This window comes from Gadus morhua, chromosome 10 (assembly GCF_902167405.1).
Source record: "Gadus morhua chromosome 10, gadMor3.0, whole genome shotgun sequence".
Lineage (NCBI taxonomy): Eukaryota > Metazoa > Chordata > Actinopteri > Gadiformes > Gadidae > Gadus > Gadus morhua.
Window position 1 is genome coordinate 20,079,430 of NC_044057.1, and position 10,098 is coordinate 20,089,527.

The 10,098-nt window shown below is 42.1% G+C and overlaps 2 protein-coding genes across 2 annotated transcripts; both read left to right on the forward strand.

The window, feature by feature from the left end:
* The first annotated feature begins 273 nt into the window (after positions 1-273).
* cdx4 (caudal type homeobox 4) lies at positions 274-3,790 on the forward strand. The gene is made up of 3 exons (XM_030368840.1): positions 274-1,113; positions 2,863-3,008; positions 3,171-3,790. Exons 1-3 carry the CDS (start codon positions 684-686, stop codon positions 3,486-3,488), a joined length of 894 nt encoding a protein of 297 aa, XP_030224700.1. The 5' UTR covers positions 274-683; the 3' UTR covers positions 3,489-3,790.
* A 933-nt stretch (positions 3,791-4,723) lies between these two features.
* On the forward strand, positions 4,724-9,405 carry chic1 (cysteine-rich hydrophobic domain 1). The gene is made up of 6 exons (XM_030368847.1): positions 4,724-4,902; positions 5,733-5,787; positions 6,819-6,974; positions 7,414-7,470; positions 7,906-7,965; positions 8,077-9,405. The coding sequence occupies exons 1-6, from the start codon at positions 4,757-4,759 to the stop codon at positions 8,125-8,127; spliced, it is 525 nt and encodes a 174-aa protein (XP_030224707.1). The 5' UTR covers positions 4,724-4,756; the 3' UTR covers positions 8,128-9,405.
* The last annotated feature ends 693 nt before the right edge of the window (positions 9,406-10,098 follow it).

Sequence of the window (10,098 nt, forward strand, 5' to 3'; positions counted from 1 at the left end):
TCCATGGCTATTAGGCCTGATTTTGCATATTTAAACCAGAGTCAATAATGCGTGAATACATGGATGCATGAAATGCAACACAACATAACATAACAGGAGATTCAAAATGGACCTGCTTGACAATTGCAGAGTGCGAAATGCTTTTACGTGCTTGCAAAACGTCAGAAGTCATAACATCTTCATGGGCAAAGCGCTGCAGGGCGCCCAGGGCTTACCTATGACAACATCTACTGTCTTGTAGGCTCGTTAAACCTGTGGCTGCCATAGGCCACAGTGTGAATGTATGCATGGAAACCGACCTTCTGATGTCTTGGGATAGGCCGAATGGGAGGTGATGACGCAGCGCAGGACAGGCGCGAGGGGACAGTTGGGCCCAGCATCATCTACCCAGCCGTCATTTGGATGCAAATCTCGAAGAGTCGAGGAGCTTCCTGACGTCAGGAATTACATTAGTATCCTGCTTGCTCCTTGTCAACAGAGCCACACTATGGACGGCTAGCAGCGCAGGACCTGCAGGTCGCCAATCATCTTGGAAACTTATTGGACTGTACGAGCCTCGGGTTTCACGGATTGTTTTACGCTTACAGATTTATAGCTTCAGTGTGACAATGTCACCGTAAAGACATCTTTATTTGCTCTGTGAAGTTATTGCACATTTTGTGTTCCATGTGTATTTAGTCATCATGTATGTGGGATATATACTGGATAAGGACAGCAACATGTATCACCAGGGTCCCGTGAGGAGATCCAGTATCAATCTCCCTCCACAGAACTTTGTCACGACCCCGCAATACCCAGACTTTTCGGGATACCACCATGTGCCCAACATGGAGACGCACACACAGTCTGCGGGGAACTGGGGACCATCGTATGGCGCGCCGAGGGAGGACTGGGGCGCGTACAGCCTGGGACCACCTAACGCTGTTCCAGCGCCGTTGAACAACTCGTCCCCGGGACAGGTCTCTTACTGCTCGCCTGAGTACAGCCACATGCACGCCCCGAGCTCAGCCGTGTTACAACCGCCACCAGAGAACATTAACGATGCGCAACTTTCACCCGAAAGGCGCAATTCGTACCAATGGATGAGTAAAACTGTGCAATCGTCTTCCACTGGTGAGTTTGCGGCAATCCTCCGTTTTGACTTGCTATGTAATGCTATACGTGTGAGGTGTGGCCTTTCGCCTCGAGTAAACATTCCAAATTCAGAAAGTTCTCAATATTTATGCTGTGCTTTTGAGTTTTGATGTTACATAATTGCGGCGTAATTCGTTTAAGGTTTCCTACTGGTGTATTATGAAAAGTAATAGGGAGAAAATAGTAGCCGAAAGTGCAAGTGTTATTCCTAGGCTATTAAGTATGAATATACATAAGAATAAAAACGAAATTGAAACAGTTTCGTTAATAAATGCCTCGTCGAAGTCTAGCCTAACTAAACCAAACATTTCGGAATTCATTCTGCAGGCCCAATATGCTACTTTATTTTTTAATTTCGGCCTAGTAGTCTACAACTATTTTTAGGATGATAAAATGTATTTAAGCATCGGCCTACAATAAAAAACAAATTCGTGACATGTTCATTTATTATTGTGTAACTCAAAACAGAACCCAGGAGTCATTATACAGGGAAAACTAAAACGAATTGTAACAAAAACGTATACTCTATCAACCAGGCCTTCCCGCAGCCCTAACAGAAAAAGGTGTTCACTTGTTATGTTGATGAGCTTCCACTTGTAAAGCACGTGTGAAGTCGGCTTCCCTGCACATTGCTGAGGGTTCGGCGGGTTATCCGTCATATCCAGGCGTGGACCCCCTTTTTTCAACACCTCCTAGACTTTGATATGCACCGCTGTCTCTTCCTCTGCGAGAGTTATATTACCGGAAAGAGTCATGTGTTCCACAGCAAATGTCGCATCCACTACTCTAAAGTCCCAGTATAAATCTATTAAACCGTCTCTGGAGTTATGTAAACGAATCATTCACTTATTTTCTCATGTGTTGAATGTATTTATTAAAGTTGTAAGTGGCAGCTCAGTGGAGGAACTTCCACTATTTATTTTCTGCTTGGACGTTTATATAGGTCTATGATTTAGGCCTACATCCTCATCATAATATATCAACTTTATGAATTATAATCACCGATATGATCTTGATGTAGCCATGCGTTATGTATGCATTCATTAGGCCTATATTTATAGAATATAACGAAACACAAAATGCCTTTTTTGGTTTGTTTGACAATCTGCATGCAAAGATAATTTAAATCCTGAGAATGGTCAGGAAATAAATATATGAATAGTTACTTGTAATTGGCTGCATAAATAATTGTCAAATAAATCAGCCTTAATTTGTGAATACATTTCGTTATTTGCTGTAGGTAGTTATGAAGGGCCTGATAAATCAATGTGGTAAAATGTATTCCGAAGCTCAAAAGTGAAGATATAAATGATGAAAGTCTTGAGTGTACATTTTTAATCCTAGGTCAAATGTAATTCCTGAAATACAGCGTGCTGCAAACAATTCCACAGCAGCAGAAGAACGTCTGTAGGCATTTTAAGAATGTTTTTGAGGATTATTTCTGTGATTAATTTCTTAGATTTATGAGCTGCATAACGAATACTGTGTCTCTTGTTGTGTGTGCAAATTGACATCAAAGCCTGAGCAGGTACCCAGTCTATCTGTGATCAACTAAGTGAATCTTTGTCCCAGACACCACTATAAAGATCAGGCAGATACATGGACCGGTCCGAGCTCGTCCCATGCTTGCCCTCTGATAAAGGACTGTCCTTCTTTATCCTGTTGATTTATTTGCATTAAAGTCTAACCATTTCCCTTTTGTATTTGTGTTGTTCCTTTTTATTGAAGGTAAAACGCGAACCAAGGAAAAGTACAGGGTGGTGTATACCGACCACCAGCGTCTGGAGCTGGAGAAGGAGTTTCACTTCAACAGGTACATCACCATCCGGAGGAAGGCAGAGCTCGCGGCCAACCTGGGCTTGTCGGAACGACAGGTAACCCTTAATCTCTAATCCTCCTTATTCCTGATTTTCTCCTTATTTCTGCACTGCACCTTAAAAACAATAACATCCTCCTTCTCATTGTGTGTGGGTCTTTGTGGTGAAATATTGTACTTGACATTTGCTAAATATATTTTTTTCTCTTTGCGTTTGCAGGTGAAAATCTGGTTTCAAAATCGCCGGGCCAAAGAAAGGAAATTAATCAAGAAGAAAATGGGCCAGTCGTACGGCAGCGGGGGGTCGGTGCACAGCGACCCCGGCTCCGTGAGCCCCCTGACCGTCGCCGGGGCCCTCAGCCCCACTGAGATCCACGCCTCTCTTTATCCACCACAGGGTATGAACACCTTGCCACCCATCAGGAATATACAGCAACAACAACAACAACAACAGATACAACAACAGCAAATACAACAGCAACAGCAACAACAACAACAACAACAACAGCAACAACAGCAAGTGATTGTTACTCTGTAAACTCACTGCGGGACAACATAATATTGTATAACTGAGCACTCCGATATGCTGAAAGGACACTTGAGACCCAGGAGGATTATTCTGGGATGCTGAAGAGAGAGAGAAGATGATGTATAGAACGACTCGCTGGAGGCTCTTGAAATATTGTTTTTTATAGAATAGATTTAATAATGGAGTAAATAATCGTTGTGTTCAAATTTAGTTCTTAAAAAAAATGTTTATGTTATTGATAACATGAATACCACTTTGTATGTTTAAAGCTTATGTGTTTGTTTATTATAATAAAAAAAAAATACCTCAGGGACGTTTGAGTAGAAGTTGAACTGAATCGACTGCATTTGGAAAGACAGTGTGTGCTCGTCCAACAGTCTCTTCTATTTCATTGAAATCTTTTGTAAAAACCGGAAAAATTATAACCTATAGTGTCATGGGGGGACTAATTGTTTAATGGCACACTTAAGGTGTAAATAAATTGTTTTTTTTAAAGTAATTCTACATTTTGTTTGACGATTATTTATTTGCTATGAGTGTTAGTTGCGAAATTCATCTCTAACTTTTTCAACATGAATTGGGCTAATTCTGTCCACAAGCTGTAGCCATAACAAGCAGTGTAGCTGTAACGTCCATCCATACATTTGTGGTTTAATCTTGCAGGTCTGGATAGCCTACTTTCTTTTACAATAACTGCCCCTTCTTTTAACTGTTTATTGCAAGTGTCAAATCATGGCTTAACCCCAATGACATAATAGCGTCCAAATAAAGGCAATACGTAATATTAAGTTTTAACTCTTGGTTTGTTCATTTCTAATATTGTTTTGTATTATTCCATCATTAAAAAGGCAAATTGCATGCATAATTGCATGGGCTTATATTGGCATCCGATCTAATTGACTTGTTTGGGGTCTAATTGGTAATAATGAAATTATATTCAGAGAAAAACTTTGGGGAATAGGAGTGTTGTCCTTACTTTATTTGCTCAGCTTGTAGGCATGCACAGTTTCATTCTTTATTTTTGTCGTTGATAGAATAAAATATATAATCTCTAGGTCTAGTAAAATCTGCAATATAACACAATTCGGGCAGTGTAAACGAAATAACAGTCGCATCTTCACCAAGTCTTTACAGCTGCGTATGTTACAATGGAGAGAAACAAACAACAGAACATTTTATAAAGTGATGTGAAAAGGAAACGATATGATCCAAGCTGTTCACGATCACCCCAAATTCAGCGCGTCGTATGCGCATGCCCAACATCGAAGCATGACGTCATGAGCGTCCTGCTGCCCAACATGGCGGACTTTGACACCATATATGAGTTAGAAGACGAAGACGAGGACCATGTAGTGAGTGAAGAAGTCCTGCCCAGATATTGTCCAGAGCCCGTGGTGGTGAGAGGGGCCGGGCACATCACAGTGTAAGCAAATACAGATCGACTCGTATCTATTGGCTTGTATAGGACCTGAGGACTGAACTAGCCTCATGCTAGCCTGCTAGTTCACGTCAATCACAACATCTGACTAGCTCCACAGCCACTATCTGTTTGAAATAACGAACACAATTCTTTTCGCGTTTCGTGTAAACTGGTCAGGGGCTTATGTTATATTTCTGTTGTTTAAGCACTGTGTAGATGTCAGGTAATCTACTGTCACTTCTTGGTGCTAACATCACAATGTCTTTGTTTTCATTGGTAAGATGATTGGTCTGCAAGATCTACTGTATTTAATCAACTTGACACACACGCGCACACAGTCTGGTTATTATAATTTATGGTATTTTGTGCGAGGGGGATATAAGCCCTTGAACCTTTGACAGACGCTGTAGTAGGCTACTAAATCAATAAAATAACTCAACTAACTTTTGAACGAATTACTATATAATCCTTTGCTATTTCTTGCTGCTTTTGTCAGTTTATAAAAAATTTAATTCAGGCCCCATTAAAATTGGTGCATACTTTCTTGAGACTATTCGGACCAGATTTTGATCCAGTCTTTAGATCTATATTAATAAATAAGAATGTATAATAATGTAATTATTGTAATGAGTATACCAAATAGTAGACACATTTACTTAAAACTTACAAACTCTTGTTCACAACGTTGTTTTCCCAAAGAGATTGTAGAATCGATCACAAACCTTTTAATTATGTTTTCTGATTTCATCCCTCTATTTAATTTTCGTATTTTCTAAGTTTAATATGTAAGTTGTTAAAGTTAATATGCATTTTCAATGTTCTCTGATTTACAGGTTTGGATTAAGCAACAGATTTGATTCAGAATTTCCTGCCGTTCTCACAGGAAAGGTACAGTCACATTCATTCGTCCTTCAGTCTCTCATTGGCTTGACTTTCTTCCAATTCCATGGGAATTGGGGGGAAAAAAGGGCAGTTAAACCCCCACAATACTATTGTTCTTTCGGTTGCCTTTGGATAAAGCCAACCTTCCTAAAGTCCTCTTTTCAGGGACGGCCTGGGTGTAATGGCGAGGTGTTTGAAGCCGCGCACCACAAGTGTCCTGAATGTAGCTCTGTAAATGAGTAAGCCCGGCTCAGCTGGGCAGGGTACGACCCCAGTGTTTAGAAAGGTACAGTTCCAGGTGATAAACGAATTGAATAAAGAGTGTGCAACACACTAGAAAAGAAGGCTTCCTGGGCTGGACGCTGGGACACAAAAAGGCTGCAGGGGCTTGCGCAGGCCGAGGGAAGTGGTGGGCAATAAACAGAGCGCTCGGTATTGTGACCCAGGATGACATGTGATGGACGAGGTCACAATTATGATGATTGAAGGGTGCAGATCAGGCCCTGCTGGTCTTTATTCCGAGGTCTGTGGCTGTTTGTGAAGAGACCCTTGCATCCTGTCATAAAAGCTTACGACCCCCGTTTTATGGCGTACAGACTGGGCAAGGAATGAGCATCTATTCATGTTGTTTGGCTGCTGCGGCCACAGGCAGTGAGCTTATCTCCCCTTTGAGTCTCCTCTTGCCTTCAGTGGTCTAGCGCTCGGTTTGGAGAGTCGCATACGTTCGCTTCATAGATGTCATCTCATCTCTGGCCAGCATCTCACTGCATGGAACTGTTGGTTTCTCTGCGACTCTTTGATCCAGGGCAGGTTTCTGTTTGTCGTCAATCAGGAAGCTGTTATAAATCAGTGGCGCCGTAGCAGTGATTTGAGTGCCCCCTCTCTCATGCTTCCATCTGGTTCTGCTATGAATTGCACGTGGCGACGCCTTTTAGGATTCTTCATGAAATGAAGTTTGTCTACAGCGGTTTGCACTCTCTTCTTCGTTTCCCCCCCCCCGCCCCGATGAAAACCCCTTGTTCTGGTGTTCCTGGTAGGTGGCACCGGAGGAGTTCAAAACCAGCATCAGCAGGGTGAACGCCTGCCTGAAGAAGAACCTGCCGGTCAACGTCAAGTGGCTGCTGTGCGGCTGCCTTTGCTGCTGCTGTACAGTAGGCTGCAGTCTGTGGCCCGTCATCTGCCTCAACAAGAGGGTGAGCCTCCCCCTCCACACACGCGCGCACACAAACACCACACACTTCTGTGGCGCGCGCTGCGCAATCCGACCTACTCTCTCCCTTAAATCAGCACTAATTACTCTAGGGGCTGTTGCAGCAATCCAGGCATACAGGAGGCAGGCGCGCAGGGCAATCACAGACTCCTGTTCAATTAGTGGCCCTGTGCAGAAATTATACGTTGAGTGCATTATGCATTATTAATGACCTGGCCCAGCGAGGTCATTTAAAAGGTGTGGATGCTAAACAAATTTACGGGCAACAAAGTGGAAATTACAAGCTGGTAAAGTGGGCGTCCATAAATCCTACATGTTGGTGGTTTTGGGTTACTGCTAACTGGTTAAGTATGTGTGCGTTTGAGTAATGGCCAAGCTCTCTCCTTTAATCTGTTGATGTTTTTTTGTTCTCACCCAAACAGACAAGAAAGTCAATTCAGAAGTTGTTGGAGTGGGAAAATAATAGGTTATACCACAAGGTAGGTACAAAAAAACCAATCAGTTCCTGTCTGAGAAAGTACATGAGGTAAATGTGTCAGCAGGAGTAACCGGTTTTTGATGGATCGGGGCAGAAAGCACCACTCCTATTGACCCCCGAGCTCCTCTGAGTCAGATCGGCTGATCGGCAGCTCAGGTTTGACCAGGGTAGACTGTGAGGTCAGCAGCAAAATGCTGCGTTAATTTTGTTTGGTCTCGCAGCAACTAATTACCGCTAGTAGCCATACAAAGGCATAAAGGCAACTCTTCAGGGTGTCTGGCCACAGTTTGACCTCAGTGAGACCAGACAGCCCTCCTCCCCCAGCGAAAGTGGAGATTCTGGACAGATTTCTCTTTGTTTATCGGTTTCTTTGTGTGTCTGAGAGTGTTTGTTTGTCGGGTTGACTCTATGTCCCTGTGCTATCTTCTCTCCTAAGCTCGGGCTGCACTGGAAATTCACCCGAAGGAAATGTGAAGGAAGTAACATGATGGAATACGTAAGCCCCCCTTCTTATGCTATCACTTTGTATTTGCGATGACCTTAATTCATCTTCATTAATTATCTTAACGCGTAAAGTAAAATGCCCCTCCCTCTCCCCTGTCTATAGGTGATTCTTGTGGAGTTCTTGCCCAAATATCCTATATTTCGGCCGGACTGAGGAGGCCACTCGACGACGGGACGTGTGGTCCTCAAACCCGCTCCTTAGTGCCTTGTATATACACACGTTACACACTATGTCGGAAAAAAGAGAGGTGATCCACACTGGAGCCGCGCCTTGGACCTGACCATCTCCCAGTACCTTGTACATACAACACTGTCACTTTGCTTTAGAGCAGATTTTGCACATCTACCGACTTAAAAGAAAAAAAAATGTGTTCCCTGGTTGTGCTCCCCATTTTGTTTGTTACGTGACAAATAACAGAAAGTCGAATCGCTAGAGAAGTGCATTGACCCCAAAGAACTGGTAACCTTACCCCCACCTTATGTATCGGTGAATTACTTTTAAATGTAACGCCTCCAACCTTCTGAAGCATCCTTGCCTTACGTATTGATATCCTTTTTTTGTTTGTTTTTTACAATGTGGAAGGCGTGTTATGTATTATTTTGAGTTTTCTCCTGCACCGACTGCTGTGGCTTGCAGACGCAAAGCTGGAGGGCGGTTGTTTCCTAACACTGTATGTCAATACCCTGTGTTTTCTGTTAGGATTAACCGTGTTACATGAAGGGGGATTACCTTCCTTGTAAATGCAATGTCAGGATTAAGGTGTACATTTGTTTACATAAAGTTACTTAGATATTTTAGTGGGGGCGCATCCTTGCCAATATATTGCTGTACCATGGTTTTTGTTTTTGGAAGATGTGGATGTTCTTTTCCAGTTCACATGGACCTGTTTACCCAGTAAGCCATATAGTTGACTGACACACCTATGTGTAGGAGTTAGGATTGACAATTGCACTTTGCATATTAATGTCAGGATTTTAGAGTATGATAACGTCGATCCCTAAATGATGCTACGAATGCATGTTATTAACATTGTTGTTTTTTTTGCCAAGGAAGTAGACAACACATTCATGTCAAATATTAAGCAAATCTGGCTGAAATTCTTATGCTGTTGGAAAACAATTGTTATTTTTTAAATTAATTTGTTTTGTGGTTTTCTCTGCTGTCCTTTCGAAAGGACATTGACATCTTTCCTTTGTTGCGTTAATTCTGTTTGACACTAACATTTTTCTTACCTAAATCTCGCTGCAGTGTATTGCATAAGAGTGCCTCTGGAATAGATGAGGAATAACAGGTGTAAATCTCCTCACTTGTACAAAGGAGACTTCCAAAGTGTCTCCAAGTTTTGTCCAGTTACATTTCTTGTTAATTTGTCATTTGAACTTACTTCCAGTGGAGTGAGTGAATAAATTGTTAATTTGGACTTTTCCCTCATTGCTAGCTTGTTGCTCTTGCTTCATTGTGAACAAAAGCCCTCGAGGAATGTCTAAATACTATTCCACTGTATGCGTTAAGAGCCATAGAAAAAGGACCTTTTGAATAAATAATAACCCCTATCCACTAGGGGGCATGTTTGTGGTGAGCAGTCCAGGCAGGTATGGAACAAGCAATAAGCACTCTTCCAATATGATATTCCTATCGATAAAAAAAATAGATGGCTCCTAGTTTCACACTATTATCCTAGGCCATGAGTATTGTCCTCAACTGGATTGGTCAAAACATGGTGTAATGGACATCTCAATAGACGTCCATTACACCATGCTCCATAGTTATCTAGCAGACCTTATCCAAAGGGACTCCTGTGAATTGAGCTAAATGTCAGTAAGGAGCAGGTAAGATTAGGCATCTTGCTCAAGGATGCATACAGGTAGGCTGAGGACATTTGTGGATCAAACTGCACATTTCAGCTGCGAGTCCCAACACCATTGCCAATACACTGTGGATGGACTAATGTACATTTAACCTCCCTAGGGTATAATTGTTCAGACTCTAGGGTTAAAACAAGACAGCTACAGAGCTTTCAGAAAAATTACAAATTGGTTCAAGTAACTTAAACAGGGTTATCATTGTATACTATCGGGTGTGGAGTGTTTTGAGTCCCAGTAACACATTAAGCCGAAAAAATAA

Bases quoted from the DNA above. Each gene is read 5' to 3' on its own strand.
- cdx4 (XM_030368840.1), top strand. From the start codon at position 684: ATGTATGTGGGATATATACTGGATAAGGACAGCAACATGTATCACCAG. The intron at 1,114-2,862 runs GTGAGTTTGCGG...TTTTTATTGAAG, and splicing joins TGTGCAATCGTCTTCCACTG to GTAAAACGCGAACCAAGGAA. The intron at 3,009-3,170 runs GTAACCCTTAAT...TTGCGTTTGCAG, and splicing joins TGGGCTTGTCGGAACGACAG to GTGAAAATCTGGTTTCAAAA.
- chic1 (XM_030368847.1), top strand. From the start codon at position 4,757: ATGAGCGTCCTGCTGCCCAACATGGCGGACTTTGACACCATATATGAG. The intron at 4,903-5,732 runs GTAAGCAAATAC...TCTGATTTACAG, and splicing joins GGGGCCGGGCACATCACAGT to GTTTGGATTAAGCAACAGAT. The intron at 5,788-6,818 runs GTACAGTCACAT...TGTTCCTGGTAG, and splicing joins CTGCCGTTCTCACAGGAAAG to GTGGCACCGGAGGAGTTCAA.